We start from the raw sequence: 19,803 nt of genomic DNA, 5'->3' as shown, positions 1-19,803 counted from the left end.
GACAGCTCTTTGGTCTTGGCCATAGTGGAGTTTGGAGTGTGACTGTTTGAGGTTGTGGACAGGTGCCTTTTATACTGATAAGTTCAAACAGGTGCCATTAATACAGGTAACGAGTGGAGGACAGAGGGGCCTCTTAAAGAAGAAATCTTGCTTGTTTGTAGGTGACCAAATACTTATTTTCCACCATAATTTGCAAATAGAGTCATTAAAAATCCTACAATGTGATTTTCTGGAATTTTCTTTCTCATTTTGTCTGTCATAGTTGAAGTGTACCTATGATGAAAATTACAGGCCTCTCTCATCTTTTTAAGTGGGAGAACTTTCACAATTGGTGGCTGACTAAATACCTTTTTGCCCCACTGTATATTTTGTTCTACCTACCTGGAAATCCCACTGCTCCACAATCCTCTGCATCTCCTGAGGGGCCATTAGACCTGAGTCCAAAGAAGATCTACTGCCATAACTGTGTCTGGAGAGATTCCCTTAGAAATTCGTCCTTCTCTGCACAGTTCCCTGGGATCCTGTTCTGAACCTCTCCCTTGACATGGAACCAAACCTGAGCCAGACAACTGCTGAGCCCACCTGGGATATTCCACCTCAGCTCCCCTCTCCTGATGCCATAGAACTGGGCTACTCCTCGTTCTCCTTTCCACCATCCCTGGAGGCAAGCCAGACTGTCTTCCAGACCCGTGAGCCTGATCTGGTCCCCGGGTCCCTTGCTGTGCCGATTCTGCCAAGAAACTTTTGCACTGCCTATTCTTCTGCACCATCATGTCAAGGAAAGGCACCGTCATCCATGCAACGTGTTGCCGCATATTCAAGAAAGGCACGCTCCTCATCAGACACCAGGTCAACATGCACATCTTAGCTCTGCCTTGCCATCCTTGACCTGCCCTCTCGAAATGTGGCCCAGGCCGGACTAAAGGCGTTGCTCATATGCTGCTGAAACCCTACACCCGCCCCAAAACTACTCAGGCCTGCTCTCGAGAGTTCTGGTCACCTGGCGTGCTCCACAAACACAAGTGCAACCCTCGGCTGGTCCAGTGTACCAACTGTGGGGGCTATTTCGGCAGCCATCATTTGTTCCGCAAGCACAAAAGCTAGAACCTCTGCAGCAATGACTGGAGGGCCATAGGAAGGCAATGGCTCAGGCAGCATATGCAGCAGCTCAGGCAGCACACAGAGCAAACTCTGCAAACCCACAGAGGGAGAGTTCAGGTGCCACCTTCCAGATCTTGGAGATAAACGTCACCACTCCTCATCATCACAGTTACTCTTCATTACACTCCAGCAATGAGGAGGAGAAGCTCCAGAGTATTGATCGTTCAGGCACAAAATCCCCTTCCGCATAGTGTTGTCAGGATTGCATAGTCATGTCATAATCTTTACTTTTTTATTGCAGCATTTTGTTCAGAAAACAGGAGGCACATACTTATTTTAAAAGATGTTGAGAATATATGAAATCATAGACACAAATAATACAAAAATATGTTCTGCCATTAAATGTCCCCCCTGTAGTTGTATGCACTTTTACACTCAGTGCAAAGTTCCATTCACAGGTCAGGCAGGTAACCTAGTGGTTAAGAGTGTTGTCCAGTAACTGAAAAATCACTGGTTCGAATCCCGAGCCCACTAGGTAAAAAATCTGACAATGTGCCCTTGAGCAAGGCACCTTTAACCCTAATTTCTCCTGTAAATCACTCTTGATAAGAGCGTCTGCTTAATGAGTCACATATAATTTGTTGTTGTAATACCCCTCCACGACAGTAGGTGTCATTAAGTGTGTAAAGGGCTAGATGTTTTTGTCCCATTGTTGTTGTAGAAGACGGAAGCAGATCGGTCGCGGTTTGTAAGTGATTCAATTACAGCAAATTGTGTGTTACAAAATAAATTAAACATATGTTTTAACCCATATTTAGGCGAGATAGTAACCTTGTGCAACAAGCGTTATACAGTGTCACAGATCAGTCACATAAGATAGTTTCTGGATACTTTTCGGACAGTGAAGAGCGCATGCCTCCATGGCCACAAGGTGTTTCTGTCCAGGTGGAGCTTCTGAAAATTAGCCATCTTCACTGTTGCAATCAGAACTGAGGTGAGCTGCGGAAGTCCTTATGTCGTCATAATTTACCTGCTTATTCTGTCAATAGTTGTAGTAGGTAGGTAGTTTTTATTGACGTGGGGCATTTTGCTCTTATGATTTTAATTAGATTGGCTAAATAACTAGCTACTGTTAGCTAGCTACAATTCAAAGTTAACATGGTGAATGTTGCCGTCACAGTCAGGACATCCATGTATTCTGCCTGCTCACTGCACTTGCTTAAAAATGGCTAGTTACGTTTTCTATATTTCAGAATCCGTGTCAAACATAATACGTTGTCTTAGTTGTTTTCTGCAAACATTAGCATAAAAGCATTCAACATTTTTGTTTTCTAATGGCACTTACTTTTAGTGACATTGGAATTGTATTATGGTCTGGTTTTACTGTACATAATTCTGATGGTGTTTGTCCTGATCCTGAAATGGTGGCATTAGAGAATTACATCAATATATTGTGTTTATAAGATTGTGTTTGTCTCACAGGCAGCATGTCAGACTTCACCATCGATATCCAGCTGACAGAACTAGGGTTCCCTGACATCTTGCAGCCCAGAGAAATGACCTGTGTGAAGGAGACACCATCGCCTTCGGCCTCTAACAATATCTCCCCTGGATCCCTGGCCAACCTCCAAATCCCCAGTTCCTCGCCGCCTCCTCCTGCTGCACTCACCCCCACAGCTGTGGACCCAGGACTGGTCGGTGTAGATCAGCTGGTTTCTGTAGCCTCACAGACTGCTTCTACAGTTCAGCAGGTTGCCTCACAGACTGGCCCTCACATTACAGTAACCCCAAGTCCCTCTGGGCCCCCTGAGACACTGACAATACTCTGCCCACCCCCTCCTTCTACACACAAACCGCTGGTAGTGGCACACACTTCACGGCATGTTAGTCCCATATTGCTACCCAAGAGTTTAGTAAGTGGTCAAAGCAATAGCCTTCACCAAAACCCCAAAATAACTAAAACTGTCTTGATATCTGTGTCTCGTGTTGGAGCTGGTACTGTGTTGACTACTGTACCAGCTCCTTCCACTCCCCCTGTTGAACACTTAAGAACCATTAAGAATGATTCCAAGCTGCTGGCAGACCAGACTGCAATGTTTCAGACCACTCCAAAACCTGTAAACACAGGGAAGCCAGGAAGGGCTGTCGCTGAGGAAGAAGAACCAGGAGAAATTATTGGAGAGGGAATAGGAGGGAAAGGTGTTTTCGATGATGGGAAAGTGCAAGGACTGAAAGAGAAAGAAGCAGAAGTTGCAAAGAGTTTAGAGGAGGATTCTGAGGAAACCGATGACAGTGAGGTTTCTGAGAATGAGGATGATGATGAAGAGGAGGAGGAGGAGGAGGAACTGGACCCAGGTAGGCTTCAGCTCAAAGACTAAAACATCAACCATCATTTTTTTCCCTAATTAAAAGTGCTCTAAATTTCTGTAAAATATTTTTTCTCTTATGTCAAACTACCAGGAAGTCTGAAAAGACAGACTGGGTGGGCGGGGAGCGAGTAGGATGAGTGGGTGAGGAGCTCAGCTTGAGTGAAGTTTTTTTTAAACACTGATGTCAAGCAACATGGTTGCAGTGAGATTATCTCAAGCAAATTTGCTGATGCACAAAGCAACTCAAACAACATTGAAATTTGCATGCAGCATTCAATCCTGTCATACATCACATAATGTTTTCACAAAAAAATGTATCCAACTGTTTGGTTATTGTAACAGCATCAATATAGAAAAAATGTTGGCTGTATAATTTAACTAGCTACCCCAAATATAATTGTCAGCACTGTTTATTAAGTGAGCTAGCTAGTTTATCTTGGACAATTTCAGTTTCAATTTCAGTTCACTTTCCAGGGGGAGGTCTGGGTACTTTTCATTACATATATAGTACTTTCAGAAAGTATTCAGACCCCTTGACTTTTTCCACATTTTGTTGTGTTACAAAGTGGCATTAAAATGGATTTCATTGTAATTTTTTTGTCAACAATCTACACAAAACATGTTTGATGGAAAATAAAACACTATCTTGATTAGATATGTATTCAACCCCCTGAGTCAATACATGTTAGTCACCTTTGGCAGGGATTAAAGAGCTTTGTCTCTAAGAGCTTTGCACACCTGGATTGTACATTATTTGCCCATTTATTCTTCAAAAAAATATTCTGTGTCAAATTGGTTGTTGATCATTGCTAGACAGCCATTTTCAAGTCTTGCCGTTGATTTTCAAGACGGTTTTAAGTAAAAAATGTAACTAGGCCACCCAAGAACATTCAGTGTTGTTTTGGTAAGCAACTCGTGTATATTTGGCCTTGTGTTTTAGGTAATTGTCCTGCTGGAGGATGAATTTGTCTCCCAGTGCCTGTTGGAAAGCAAACTGAACCAAGTATTCCTCTAGGATTTTGCCTGTGCTTAGCTCTATTCCGTTTCTTTGTATTTAAAAAAAAAAACTAAAAAAAACACTCACAGTCCTTGCTGATGACAAGCAAACCCATAACATAATGCAGCCACCACCATGCTTGAAAATGTGAAGGGTGGTGCTCAGTGATGTGTTGTGTTGGATTTTCCCCAAACATAACACTTTGTATTGAGAACTGTGTTGTGGATCAGAGTGGCGGATGTGTTGTTACCTACCCTTATCACCTGGGGGCGGCCTGTCAGGAAGTCCAGGATCCAGTTGCAGAGGGAGGTGTTTAGTCCCAGGGTCCTTAGCTTATTGATGAGCTTTGAGGGCACTATGGTGTTGAACGCTGAGCTGTAGTCAATGAATAGCATTCCCACATAGGTGTTCCTCTTGTCCAGGTGGGAAAGGGCAGTGTGGGGTGCAATAGAGATTGCATCATCTGTGGATCTGTTGGGACAATATGCAAATTGGAGTAGGTCTAGGGTTTCTGGGATAATGGTGTTGATGTGAGCCATGACCAGTCTTTCAAAGCACTTCATGGCTATAGATGTGAGTGCTACGGGTCGGTAGTCATTTAGGCAGGTTACTTTAGTGTTCTTGGGCACAGGCACTATGGTGTCTGCTTAAAACATGTTGGTATTACAGACTCGGAGAGGTTGAAAATGTCAGTGAAGACACTTGCCAGTTGGTCAGCGCATGCGCGCAGTACATGTCCTGGAAATCTGTCTGGCCCTGCGGCCTTGTGAATGTTGACCAGTTTTAAGGTCTTACTCACATCGGCTGCGGAGAGCGTGATCACACAGTCTTCCGGAACAGCTGGTGCTCTCATGCATGTTTCGGTGTTATTTGCCTCGAAGCGAGCATCGAAGTAGTTTAGCTCGTCTAGTAGGCTCGTGTCACTGGGCAGCTCTCGGCTGTGCTTCCCTTTTGTAGTCTGTAATGGTTTGCAAGCCCTGCCACATCCGATGAGCGTCAGAGCCGGTGTAGTACGATTCGATCTTAGCCCTGTATTGATGCTTTGCCTGTTTGATGGTTCGTCGGAGGGTATAGCGGGATTTCTTATAAGCTCCCGGGTTCCGGGTTAGAGTCCCGCTCCTTGAAAGCCGCAGCTTTAGCCTTTAGCTCATTGTGGATGTTGCCTGTAATCCATGACTTTAGGTTAGTATTGTGGAGTACTACAACGTTGTTGATACGTCCTCAGTTTTCTCCTATCACAGCCATTTAAACTAACTGTTTTAAAATCACCATTGGCCTCATGGTGAAATCCCTGAGCGGTTTCCTTCCTCTCCGATGACTGAGTTAGTAAGGGCGCCTTTATCTTTGTAGTTACTGGGTGTATTGATACACCATCCAAAATGTAATTATTAACTGCAACATGCTCAAGCTATCATCACGAGTCACAGATCCCTGGGAAGTTAGTTTTTTTAATCTACTGATGCGTATCATTGTTAAACATACCTGGTCTTTGTGGTTGAATCTGTGCTTGAAATTCACAACTCGACTGAAGGGCCTTACAGATAGTTGTATGTGGGGTACAGAGATGGGGCAATCTTTTAAAAATCATGTTAAACACTATTATTGCACACAGTGAGTCCATGCAACTTATTCTGTGACTTGTTAAGCACATTTTTACTCCTGAACTTGCCATAACAAAAGGGTTGAAACCTGAAATGTCTTGAGTCAATCAGTATTTCATTTTCTATTAACTTGTAAAGATTTATAAAAAACATAATTCCACTTTGACATTATGGGGTACCGTGTGTAGATCAGTGACACAAAATCAACATTTAATACATTTTTAATTCAGGCTTTAACGTAACAAAATGTGGAAAAAGTTGAGGGGTGTGAATACTCTTTGAAGGCACTGTATACAATGCATTCCTAAAACTCAATTGAGCTCAGGTGCATCCTGTTTCCATTGAAAATCCTTGAGCTGTTTCTACAACATGATTGGAGTCGACCTGTGGTAAATTTAAATTAATTGGACATGATTTGGAAAGGCACACACCTGTCTATATAAGGTCCCACAGTTGACAGTGCATGTCAGCACAAAAACCAAGCCATGAGGTCAAAGGAATTGTCCATAGAGCTCCGAGACAGGATTGTGTAGAGGCACAGATCTGGGGAAGGGTACCAAAAAAATTCTGCAGCATTGAAGGTCCCCAATAACACAGTGGCCTCCATCATTCCTAAATGGAACAGAAGTTTGGAACCACCAAGACTCTTCCTAGAGCTGGCCGCCCGGGCCGAACTGAGCAATCGTGGGAGAAGGGCCTCTGTGACCAAGAACCCGATGGTCACTCTGACAGAGCTCCAGAGTTCCTCTGTGGAGATGGGAGGGAGAACCTTCCAGAAGGACAAACATCTCTGCAGGCCTCCACCAATCAGGTCTTTATGGTAGAGTGGCCAGACGGAAGCAACTCCTCAGTAGAAGGTACTCCTGCTTGTAGATTGCCAAAAGCCACCTAAAGACTCTCAGACCATGAGAAACATGGTTCTCTGGTCTGATGAAACCAAAATTGAACTCTTTGGCCTGAATGCCAAGCGTCACGTTTGGAGAAAACCCTACGGTGAAGCATAGTGAAAACCTGCTCCAGCATCTCCGACTGGGGCGAATGTTCACCTTCCAACAGGACAGCGACCCTAAGCACACAGTCAAGACAACGCAGGAGTGGTTGCGGGACAAGTCTCTGAATGTCCTTGAGTGGCCCAGCCAGAGCCCGGAATTGAACACAATCAAACATCTCTGGAGAGACCTGAAAATAGCTGTACAGCATCGCTCCCCATCCAACCTGACAGCTTGAGGATCTGCAGAGAAGAATGGGAGAAACTCCCGAAATATGTGTGCCAGGCTTGTAGCCTCATAGTAGCGTCATACCCAAGAAGACTCGATGCTGTAATCACTGCTAAAGGTGCTTCAACAAAGTACTAAGTAAAGAGTCTGAAAAATGTGTTTTTTAGTTTTTATAAATTAGCGAAAATGTCTAAACCTGTTTTTGTCTGTCATTATGGGGTGTTGTGTGTAGATTGACGAGGGGGGGGAAACAATTCAATCAATTTTTGAATATAGCTGTGACGTAACAAAATGTGAAAAGTCAAATGGTCTGTAGATATATATATATATATGTATATATATATATACACACACACACACTTTATACTACCGTTAAAAAGTTTGGGGTCACTTAGACATTTCCTTGTTTTTGAAAGAAAAGCAAAAAAAAAATGTGTTCTTTAAAATAACTTCAAATTGATCAGAAATACAGTGTAGACATTGTTAATTTTGTAAATGACTATTGTAGCTGGAAACGGTTGATAAAAAAAAAAAAATAGAATATCTACATATCAGCAACCATCACTCCTGTGTTCCAATAGCACGTTGTGTTAGCTCAACTGGCAGCTTCATTAAATAGTACCTGCAAAACACCAGTCTCAATGTCAACAGTGTAGAGGTGACTCTGGGATGCCTTCTAGGCAGAGTTGCAAAGAAAAAGCCATATCTGACTGGCCAATAAAATAAAAGATAGGCAAAGGAACACAGACACTGTAGAAGGCCAGCATCCCAGAGTCGCCTCTTCACTGTTGACATTGAGACTGGGGTTTTGCGGGTACTATTTAATGAAGCCGCCAGTTGAGGACTTGTGAGGCGTCTCAAACTAGACACTCGAATGTACTTGTCCTCTTGCTCAGTTGTGCACCGGGGCCTCTCACTCCTCTTTCTATTTCGGTTAGAGCCAGTTTGCGCTGTTCTATGAAGGGAGAAGTAGTTGTACGAGATCTTCAGTTTCTTGACATTTTCTCGCATGGAATAGCCTTAATTTCTCATACTAAGAATAGACTGACGAGTTTCAGAAGAAAGTCATTGTTTCTGGCCATTTTGAGTCTGTAACCGAACCCACAAATGCTGATGCTCCAGATACTCAACTAGTATAAAGAAGGCCAGTTGTATTGCTTCTTTAATCAGCACAACAGTTTTCAGCTGTGCTAACATAATTGCACAAGGGTTTTCTAATGATCAATTAGCCTTTTTAAAATGATAAACTTGGATTAGCTAACACAACGGGCCATTGGTTGCTGAATATGGGCCTCTGTACGCCTATGTAGATATTGCATTAAAAATCAGCCGTTTCCAGCTACAATAGTCATTTACAACATTAACAATGTCTACACTGTATTTCGGATCAATTTGATGTTATTTTAATGGACAAAAATGTGCTTCTCTTTCAAAAACAAGGACATTTCTAAGTGACCCCAAACTTTTGAACGGTAGTGTCTATGTATGTATGTGTGTGTGTGTTAATATACAGTTGAAGTCGGAAGTTTACACACACCTTAGCCAAATACATTTCAACTCAGTTTTTCACAATTCCTGACATTTAATCTTAGTAACAATTTCCTGTCTTAGGTCAGTTAGGATCACCACTTTATTTTAAGAATGTGAAATGTCAGAATAATAGTAGAGAGAATGATTTATTTCTGCTTTTATTTATTTCATCACATTCCCAGTGGGTCAGAAGTTTGCATCACTCAATTAGTATTTGGCAGGATTGCCTTTTAAATTGTTTAACTTGGGTCAAACGTTTCGGGTAGCCTTCCACAAGCTTCCCACAATAAATTGGGTGAATTTGACTTTGTTGTCCTTAAGCCATTTTTCCACAAATTTTGAAGTATGCTTGGGGTCAATGTCCATTTGGAAGACCCATTTGCGACCAAGCTTTAACTTCCTGACTGACGTCTTGAGATGTTACTAAAATATATCCACATAATTTCCCTCCCTCATGATGCCATCTATTTTGTGAAGTGCACCAGTCCCTCCTGCAGCAAAGCACCCCCACAACATGATGCTGCCACCCCCGTGCTTCACGATTGGGATGGTGTTCTTCGGCTTGCATGCCTCCCCCTTTTTCTCCAAACATAACCATGGCCATTATGGCCAAACAGTTCTATTTTTCTTTCATCAGTCCAGAGGACATTTCTTCAAAAAGTACATTGTACCGTAGTCTGGCTTTTCTATGGCGGTTTTGGAGCAGTGGCTTCTTCCTTGCTGAGCGGCCTTTCAGGTTATGTCGATATAGGATTCTTTTGCCTTTGGATATAGATACTTTTGTACCTGTTTCCTCCAGCATCTTCACAAGGTCCTTTTCTGTTGTTCTGGGATTGATTTTCACTTTCCGCTCCAAAGTACGTTCATCTCTAGGAGACAGAACGTGTCTCTTTCCTGAGCGGTATGATGGTTGCGTGGTCCCATGGTGTTTATACTTGAGTACTATAGTTTGTACAGATGAACGTGGTAACTTCAGGCGCTTGGAAATTGTACAAAAGGATCAACCAGACTTTTTTTTCTGAAGTCTTGGGTGATTTCACCATGATGTCAAGCAAAGAGGCACTGAGTTTGAAGGTATGCCTTGAAATACTTCCACAGGTACACCTCCAATTGATCAGCAAAGCACCAGCACACATATTCCTCCATGCTTCACGGTTGGAACCACACATGTGGAGATCATCAGTTCACCTACTCTGCGTCTGACAAAGACACGGCGGTTGGAACCAAAAATCTCAAATTTGGACTCTTCAGACCAAAGGACAGATTTCCACCGGTCTAATGTCCATTGCTCGTGTTTCTTGGCCCAAGCAATTATTATTGGTGTTCTTTAGTAGTCGTTTCTTTGCAGCAATTTGACCATGAAGGCCTGATTCACGCAGTCTCCTCTGAACAGTTAATGTAGAGATGTGCCTGTTACTTGAACTCTGTGAAGCATTTATTTGGGCTGCAATATCTGAGGCTGGTAACTCTGGCTTCAACACCATACAACACTCTTTCCGTGGCCTCCAACTGCTCTTAAATGCTAGTAAAACGAAATGCATGCTCTTCAGCCGATCGCTACCTGCCCGCCCGACTAGCTTCACTACTCTGGACGGTTCTGACTTAGAATATGTGGACAACTATAAATACCTAGGTGTCTGGTTAGACTGTAAACTCTCCTTCCAGACTCATATTAAGCATCTCCAATCCAAAATTAAATTTAGAATCGGCTTCCTATTTCGCACAAAGCCTTCTTCACTCATGCTGCCAAACATACCCTTGTTAAACTGACTATCCTACCTATCCTTGACTTCGGCAATGTCATTTACAAAATAGCCTCCAACACTCTACTCAGCAAATTGAATGCAGTCTATCACAGTGCCATCCATTTTGTCACCAAAGCCCCATATACTACCCACCACTGCGACCTGTATGCTCTCTATAAGTCCTTGCTAGTTAAAGCTCTGCCTTCTCAGCTCACTGGTCACCATAGCAACACCCACCCGTAGCACGTGCTCCAGCAGGTATATTTCACTGGTCATCCCCAAAGCCAACACCTCCTTTGACTGCCTTTCCTTCCAGTTCTCTGCTGCCAATGACTGATACGAACTGCAAAAATCACTGAAGTTGGAGACTTATATCTCCCTCACTAACTTTAAGCGTCCGCTGTCAGAGCAGCTTACCGATCGCTGCAGCTGTACACAGCCCATCTGTAAATAGCCCATCCAACCAACTACCTACCTCATCCCCATATTTGTTTATGTTTTTCTGCTATGTTGAGCACCAGTATTTCTACCTGCACATCTTCATCTGCACATATCACTCCAGTGTAAATTGCTAAATTGTAATTACTTCGCCACTATTGGCCTATTTATTGCCTTACCTCCTTACTTCATATGCACACACTGTATACAGATTTTTCTATTGTGTTATTGACTGTACGATTTTTTTATTCCATGTGTAACTCTTGTTTTTGTCGCACTAAAATGAAATGAACTTATCCTCTGCAGCAGAGGTAACTCTGGTTCTTCCTTTCCTGTGGCGGTCCTCATGAGAGCCAGTTTCATCGCTAATAGCTTACTGAGCAAGACTTCGGACCAAACTTTTTCCAATACCTTGTTTGCATACCCATTTCCCCCTTTATTTATTGGTAGATATGTTTAACTTTCTTTCCTACCAACCCTACCGGCTACTGATGTCATTCTTCTGTGAGCTGCTCCATGCGACAACCAGTTGAGAGCTGCTCGCTCTTGCTGCCTGTAGATGATATTCCGCTGAAACTAGGCTGTGAGTGGCGTGTATGTGGATATATTTAACATGCTTTGCGATTGTGTAGGCTACTTTGCATGATTTCTTTATTGTACTGCATAATTGTTAAGTCGTACACCTCCACTACACTACTTTGATACGTATCAGTGGGGATTATGCATGATGACTCCTTGCTGTCCCCAGTCCACCTGGCCGTGCTGCTGCTCCAGTTTCAACTGTTCTGCCTGCGGCTATGGAACCCTGACCTGTTCACCGGACGTGCTACCTGTCTCAGACCTGCTGTTTTCAACTCTCTAGAAACAGCAGGAGTGGTAGAGATATTCTTAATGATCGGCTATGAAAAGCCAACTGATGTTTACTCCTGAGGTGCTGACTTGCTGCCCCCTCGACAACTACTGTGATTATTATTATTTGACCATGCTGGTCATTTATGAACATTTGAACATCTTGGCTATGTTCTGTTATAATCTCCACCCGGCACAGCCAGAAGAGGACTGGCCACCCCTCATAGCCTGGTTCCTCTCTAGGTTTCTTCCTAGGTTTTGGCCTTTCTAGGGAGTTTTTCCTAGCCATCGTGCTTCTACACCTGCATTGCTTGCTGTTTGGGGTTTTAGGCTGGGTTTCTGTATAGCACTTTGAGATATCAGCTGATGTAAGAAGGGCTATATAAATACATTTAATTTAAATTTGATTTGATTAAGAAGTGAGTGTAGGCAATGCCCACTGAAAGAAAAGTGGGTATAGGGTTTATACCTGCGTACAGCTTCCACTACACTACTGGCCCTTTTGTGTTTTACAAAAAGTGCACTCCTACATGTGCCGGTATTACGGTTGCTGTCCTTTCAGCATCAAAAGCCTGTAACACACTGAAGGTCCAATAGGTTCCCCACTGCGCAAGCATATCTACAATAGATATAAAGGCTGTTATAATTTCCCATGGTCTCCCCATACTAATAGTGAACTTCCAACAATTTCCCCTACTCTTCCCTAACAGGCAGTCAAGGAAATGTTGACATAGTTCTGACAAATAATTTTCAACGCAAGTAAAGGATAGTAATGTTACGAGTAAAGTAGGAAGTCCAGGTTTCAATAGGCGACGAGATATTGTTTCAAGAAAAAAGTGAATGTGTATATATTTGGCCTGGCGAAGCAGTTTTATACACTGACTGAATGGAAGCTGATAATTATGTGTTTGTTTTTTTCCTCCACTGGTCTCACTGGCCAATTGAGACATGGATTTTGTGTGTGTGCCATTCAGAGGTTGAATGGGCGAGACAAAAGATTGAAGTGCCTCTACAACGGGATATAGTAGTAGGTGCCAGGCGCACCGGTTTGTGTCAAGAACTGCAGCGCTGCTGAGTTTGTCGCGCTCAACAGTATCCCCTGTGTATCAAGAATTGTCCACCACCCAAAGGACATCCAGCCACCTTGACACAACTGTGGGAAGCATTGGAGTCAACATGGGCCAGCATCCCTATGGAACCGTTTCGACAACTTGTAGAGTCCATGCCCTGACGAGTGGAGGCTGTTCAGAGGGCAAAAGGGTTGCAACTCAATATACACTGCTCAAAAAAATAAAGGGAACACTTAAACAACACAATGTAACTCCAAGTCAATCACACTTCTGTGAAATCAAACTGTCCACTTAGGAAGCAACACTGATTGACAATAAATTTCACATGTTGTTGTGCAAATGGAATAGACAAAAGGTAGAAATTATAGGCAATTATCAAGACACCCCCCAAAACAGGAGTGATTCTGCAGGTGGTGACCACAGACCACTTCTCAGTTCCTATGCTTCCTGGATGATGTTTTGGTCACTTTTGAATGCTGGCGGTGCTCTCACTCTAGTGGTAGCATGAGACGGAGTCTACAACCCACACAAGTGGCTCAGGTAGTGCAGTTCATCCATGATGGCACATCAATGCGAACTGTGGCAAAAAGGTTTGCTGTGTCTGTCAGCGTAGTGTCCAGAGCATGCAGGCGCTACCAGGAGACAGGCCAGTACATCAGGAGACGTGGAGGAGGCCGTAGGAGGGCAACAACCCAGCAGCAGGACCGCTACCTCTGCCTTTGTGCAAGGAGGTGCACTGCCAGCGCCCTGCAAAATGACCTCCAGCAGGCCACAAATGTGCATGTGTCTGCTCAAACAGTCAGAAACAGACTCCATGAGGGTGGTATGAGGGCCCGACGTCCACAGGTGGAGGTTGTGCTTACATCCCAACACCATGCAGGACGTTTGGCATTTGCCATAGAACACCAAGATTGGCAAATTCGCCACTGGCGCCCTGTGCTCTTCACAGATGAAAGCAGGTTCACACTGAGCACATGAGCACATGTGACAGACGTGATAGAGTCTGGAGACGCCGTGGAGAACGTTCTGCTGCCTGCAACATCCTCCAGCATGACCGGTTTGGCGATGGGTCAGTCATGGTGTGGGGTGGCATTTCTTTGTGGGGCCGCACAGCCCTCCATGTGCTCGCCAGAGGTAGCCTGACTGCCATTAGGTACCGAGATGAGATCCTCAGACCCCTTGTGAGACCATATGCTGACACATGCACATTTGTGGCATGCTGGAGGTCATTTTGCAGGGCTCTGGCAGTGCACCTCCTTCCACAAAGGCAGAGGTAGCGGTCCTGCTGCTGGGTTGTTGCCCTCCTACGGCCTCCTCCACGTCTCCTGATGTACTGGCCTGTCTCCTGGTAGCGCCTGCATGCTCTGGACACTACGCTGACAGACACAGCAAACCTTTTTGCCACAGTTCGCATTGATGTGCCATCCTGGATGAGCTGCACTACCTGAGCCACTTGTGTGGGTTGTAGACTCTGTCTCATGCTACCACTAGAGTGAGAGCACCGCCAGCATTCAAAAGTGACCAAAACATCAGCCAGGAAGTATAGGAACTGAGAAGTGGTCTGTGGTCACCACCTGCAGAATCACTCCTGTTTTGGGGGGTGTCTTGCAAATTGCCTATAATTTCCACCTTTTGTCTATTCCCTTTGCACAACAGCATGTGGAATTTATTGTCAATCAGTGTTGCTTCCTAAGTGGACAGTTTGATTTCACAGAAGTGTGATTGACTTGGAGTTACATTGTGTTGTTTAAGTGTTCCCTTTATTTTTTTGAGCAGTGTATTAGGAAGGTGTTCTTAATGTTTTGTACACTCTGTATATTGACTACCAGGCAATGTTCATATATCATGACTGTCAGTCGGAGGTGGGACCAAGTCATTTATTATTCGGGTTGCAAGTCTCAAGGTCCGATTCTCAAGTTGAGTCCGAAGTAGAAGAGGTTGGGTCAAGACCAAGTCGTGCATTTTAAGAGCTAGTCGAGTCGCACATCAAGTAAAAACAAACATCTGTACATGTAATGACTTGTTCAACTACAAGTCTTTGTCTATTTATTGAGGCTACCAGACAACCCTTTACTTCATTATTTTGTCTCTAACATATTTTGATTATGTAATTATTAATTTTAACAACAAATTCCAAATACAAGTAAATTATTAATTTCAAGCAATTTTGACATACCAAGAGACCAGTAGGCCTATGCTAGTTGCTTGAAGCCCCATTGCTGCTGAGCTGGCAAAGTAAACAGTTAATATTCTTGATCACCAAACATTTTTGGAGCTGCGTGTTTGCTCTGCATCGATCCTATAGCTAGCTGTACAGCATGTGACTCCAGTCCACACCTCTGCTATCAATGTCAAGAAGTTTGTATGAATCTTCCATTTGGCATGTCTCTTGATGTAATGACATGACAACTGCGTCTGAGTTCTTGGCAACCCTTCCCCTGCTTTTGTTTCATGCTGGCTGAAGACCTAGCTAGCCAGCTACTAGCTAACACAAGACACAGATGAAAGCAGAAACGTCCAAGTATCTTTGCCTTAGATGAATAAGGGAAACCTCTAATTATACTGTATTTGCTGACACAGTGCAGTCAAATTTTGGCACCAGTAGACTAGCTACCTAGTTATGTAAACCACGCCCCTCTGCGGACACCCTTCTGCAATTGTTGGTTACAAGGCGGTACTTATTTAAACGAGGTAAAAGAATATGACCGTACCATTGGTGTATTCAAATTTGAGATTTTGTGATGTCATATTAATATTCCCGCCTCTTGGATCCTGGTGTTTGACATTGGGGAGGGGACCAGTAACTTTATGATCAAACTTTATCAATGTAGAAGCAACAGTCATTTTTTAAATACTTTAGGTATCCTACTTTGATCTGGTTTCATCCAAATATCATACATTCCCTGAAAAACGTTTTGACTGCTGTACCTTTAACACCCTTCTCCCTCTGCCTTTCAGAAGCAGAGCCTGGAGGTTCAGGCGAACACCGCTGTAGCGTCTGTGACCTCGTCCTTTCCTCCAGCTTCCAGCTCCAGGAGCACATGAACCTGCACACAGGGGCACGCCCCTACTGCTGTGCCGAGTGTGGCAAGCGCTTCTGTCAGCTGGCCAACTACCGCTCCCACCTGCGGACGCACGCCCAGCCCCAGACGTCAGTCCCACCCGTACAGCTCCGCTGTCGTGTTTGCCTGAAGGGCTTCGATTCTGAGCAGGGTTTGAAGGACCACCTAGCCAAGTCCCACTTTGAGAAGGAGTTCTATGAGTGTGACGCATGCAAGCGCATCTTCACCTGCCTGACCAAGTGTGAGGAGCACCTGGAGGAGCACAAGCGCGAGCTGGCGGACCACGTGTGTCTGCAGTGCTGCCGCCGCTTCCGCCTGCGCCGCTCTCTCCGGCGCCACAAGGAGCGGGGCTGTGTCCGCAGCTATCGCTGCACCGACTGCCCCATGAACTTCAGCCGCAAGAATGCCCTCCTCAAGCACAGCTTCTCCCACCTGGGCCTGCTGCCTTACACCTGCATCCAGTGCCGCGCACATTTCCGCCTGGCCAGGCTCTATCGTAAGCACGAGTGTGAGCCGGAGCGACTCCACTGCGTGGCATGCCTGGGCGTCTTCCAGAGCCACAACGACTTCCAGAGGCACAAGAGGGAGACGGGCTGCTGGGGCCAGCAGGGGACCAAGGGGGATGAGATCCGCTGTATGGAGTGTGGCCAGGCCTTCTCCACGGCTGACGAGCTGAAGAATCACGCCGGGGCCCACCAGAGGGTGATGACCTGCTCCGAGTGCGGCAAGGGCTTCCGCTCGGCCTTGATGCTGATGTCACACATGGGGGGCCACGCAGGGTCGAGGCCCTGTCTGTGTAAGAACTGTGGCCTGGGCTTCCCTCACCAGCAGGGTTACGAGAGCCACCTCAAGGACTGTGGACGCAAACCCCCTCCTGTGGTGAGTATGGGTTACCCCCCTAAGGACTGCTGAAATATATTGATATATGTTTGTCACTGTATATGGCTCTTTGGAAGAAAAGTATTTTCAGATTATTTTGATTTAAGTTGGATTGGATAGAGAAGGGTACAAGTAGCTCTCTGTTCACTGTTGTAACTCTCTCTTTGTGCAGATGGCTCCAAAGAAACCACGGAAGGACGCCCCTGCTGCTCCTTCCAAACCGCTAGCCCAGCTCGCTCCAAGTTATCTCCCTGTCTCTGCTCCTGTGAAGAAACCAGAGAGACAAGCGTCAGCACCACTTCATACTCTGGTGAGAATGCCAGGCTCTGCCCCTGCCAGAGTCACTATGGGAGTCCCTGCTTCTACCCCAGTGAGAATACCAGGCTCTGCCCCTGCCAGAGTCACTATGGGAGTCCCTGCTTCTACCCCAGTGAGAATGCCAGGCTCTGCCCCTGCCAGAGTCACTATGGGAGTCCCTGCTTCTACCCCAGTGAGAATGCCAGGCTCTGCCCCTGCCGGAGTCACAATGGGAATCCCTAACACCACTGCTGTCCGTGTGGTGAGCCCTGACCAACCCACCAAGGGGCTGTGGAAGCTCAGCCTGGACAAACAGCCTCCTCCTGGGGTGTCCTTGGTCATGTTTGTCCCTGCCAACACCCCTCTGGCCTCTGGCCTCTCTGGCCCATCCTCCACCCCCCAGCTCCCAGCCCTCTCAGGCACACAGCCCCAGTGGAAGGTATTCAACCCAGCACCAAATCCAGGAGCCCCTCCTCCGGTGCTGTGCCAGTCCAGGTTCACCTCTGAACCAGGCCTGAGCCTGCGCTACTCCTCTGATGCCCCGCTGGATCTGGCCTTAAAGACCGCTGACTACGAACAGGAGCCTGCTAATATACTACCTCTTGATCTGTCTAACAAGTCGACTTGCTCCACTCCTCCTGCTAACCTTGTAGTCAAGACTGAACCGAGAGACCCTGGGTTTGCAGAGGAGACTGAGGAAGAAGTATTCACAAGTTTAACAGGTGATAAAAAGGGGATAGTCTTTCAGAGTAAGAGGGAGCCAGGGGAGGATTCTAAAATGGAGGCTATGGCTCAGAATGGGGGAAATGGAGAAGGGAGTGGAGATGAAGACAGGCAAAATGACAGCAGAGATGATGGAACAGCTCAGTCTCAAATGAAGAAGGCAGCAAAGCCGGGAGTCCCGTCAACACTGCGGCTCCTGACCGTCAAACAGACAGAACCTTTGAAGAACACTACCAAAATGGATCTAGTGAATCAGCTGAAAATCGAGTCAGTCAGCTCTTTGCACTCCAAAATGCTTCGGGGCTTAGTCCATATAAAGCAGGAACCACTGTCTCTAGAGGCCGACAGTGGAACACAGAGCTCAGACTTCTGTTGGTCCAGCCCGCTGATAGCATTGAAGAGGAAGATGGAGCCAGACGTGGGGCTAGACTTGAGATGGGATGGGGGCACCCCAGGCTGTGTGCTCGACTTGAGGTTGAATGGAGGGAACCCAGCCAATCATGATGCAGCGGAGAAAGCAGAGGAGAGGAACATGGAAGGAGACCGTGTAGAGGAGGAGCTTGAGGGTGGCGAGAAGGATGGAGCAACAGAGGAGAGGAAAGCGGATAAGGATGGATCGGAGGAGAGGAAAGAGCAGAAGGATGGATCGGAGCAGAAGGATGGATCGGAGCAGAAGGATGGATCGGAGCAGAGGAAAGTGGATAAGGATGGATCGGAGGAGAGGAAAGAGCAGAAGGATGGATCGGAGCAGAAGGATGGATCGAAGCAGAGGAAAGTGGATAAGGATGGATCGGAGGAGAAGGATGGAATGGAGGAGAGGAAAGGGGAGGAGGATGGAATGGAGGAGACTGACGCCCCTGTTGATGAACCCACAGCCCATAACCCAGAGATACAGTTCCCCTCCTCTCGAATCCCCTCTCCTCCCTCCTCACCACCATGTAAAAGACGAAGGTCACTAAGGACAAGGGAAAAGCCTAGAGCCCTACGTGACTGTTTATTATAAGGGCAGTACTTTAGACAGAGTGAAAAAGGGGATTGCTGACAACAATGTTAATTAGGCTGCCTTTTAATGGTCCGAGAAACAGAGGAAAACATAATCAAGCCTACTGTAAAACAATTCATACTAGGCTTGTTATTAAAGCATAATAGCAACACATTTTGTGGATTAGTTGTGATTTTTATAAACCATGCCTCTACATTAATTTGCCCTCTGGATTTGGTTGCTTTCCTGTATTCCAATAATTTTTTGTTAGCTATTGAAGACTTACTATGTCTATGTTTAATGTACCTGCTAGTGCTTAGTGAGCGAGCTAACAATCCTTGTTGTTAGCTGCTTACTGTGTGGCAAGAGATTGAGATTAGGGTAAATAGTGGCTATTGTTTTCGATGTTACAGTAGTTGCGTATGTTGGCAATAGGATCATGCACTTCTTCCAGTGTTACGCACACCTTTCCAAACCCTCCATATCTATTTGACTATACCAACATAACTTATTTGTTTTTTTGTTATAGGTTGTCTAGTTAGTCTTCACTTGAATGTCATTGTAATTTGTGTAGTTTCTATTCTATATAAGCTGCGGTATGGGACTTCAGTCGCCAAGGTTTCTTATTCAGGTACTGATGGGGAGTGTTTGGGAGCCAGGATTTAATGTACTGTCAACTTTCTGAGAAATGTTTCTCAACAGCTCGATTTGTGTTTGATTTGAGTTCCATAATGGGTATAATATGCAAGAAAATGTATGTGCTGTCCAATTATAATGTTAAATTGACATGTATATCTTTTTCTATCACGTTGAATGTCTTACCCCAACTTCAACTGAATGGTTACAGTGTTTTGTAGAGTTTAAAACATTCTGTTCTGAAATTGGGATCTTAAAGGATACAAATAAAGATCAACGTATCGGAATGGTATGGAGGGGTTTCCTG

At 45.1% G+C, this 19,803-nt stretch overlaps 1 protein-coding gene across 1 annotated transcript; it reads left to right on the top strand.

The window, feature by feature from the left end:
- Positions 1 to 1,814: 1,814 nt before the first annotated feature.
- Positions 1,815 to 19,788, top strand: LOC129838078 (uncharacterized). Its single transcript, XM_055904773.1, has 4 exons — positions 1,815 to 2,095; positions 2,584 to 3,456; positions 15,876 to 16,858; positions 17,031 to 19,788. The coding sequence occupies exons 2-4, from the start codon at positions 2,589 to 2,591 to the stop codon at positions 18,879 to 18,881; spliced, it is 3,702 nt and encodes a 1,233-aa protein (XP_055760748.1). The 5' UTR covers positions 1,815 to 2,095; positions 2,584 to 2,588; the 3' UTR covers positions 18,882 to 19,788.
- The last annotated feature ends 15 nt before the right edge of the window (positions 19,789 to 19,803 follow it).

This window comes from Salvelinus fontinalis, chromosome 38, assembly GCF_029448725.1.
Source record: "Salvelinus fontinalis isolate EN_2023a chromosome 38, ASM2944872v1, whole genome shotgun sequence".
In the NCBI taxonomy this organism is placed as follows: domain Eukaryota; kingdom Metazoa; phylum Chordata; class Actinopteri; order Salmoniformes; family Salmonidae; genus Salvelinus; species Salvelinus fontinalis.
Note: the sequence above shows the minus strand (reverse complement) of the source record. Positions and strands in the feature narration are given on the sequence as shown.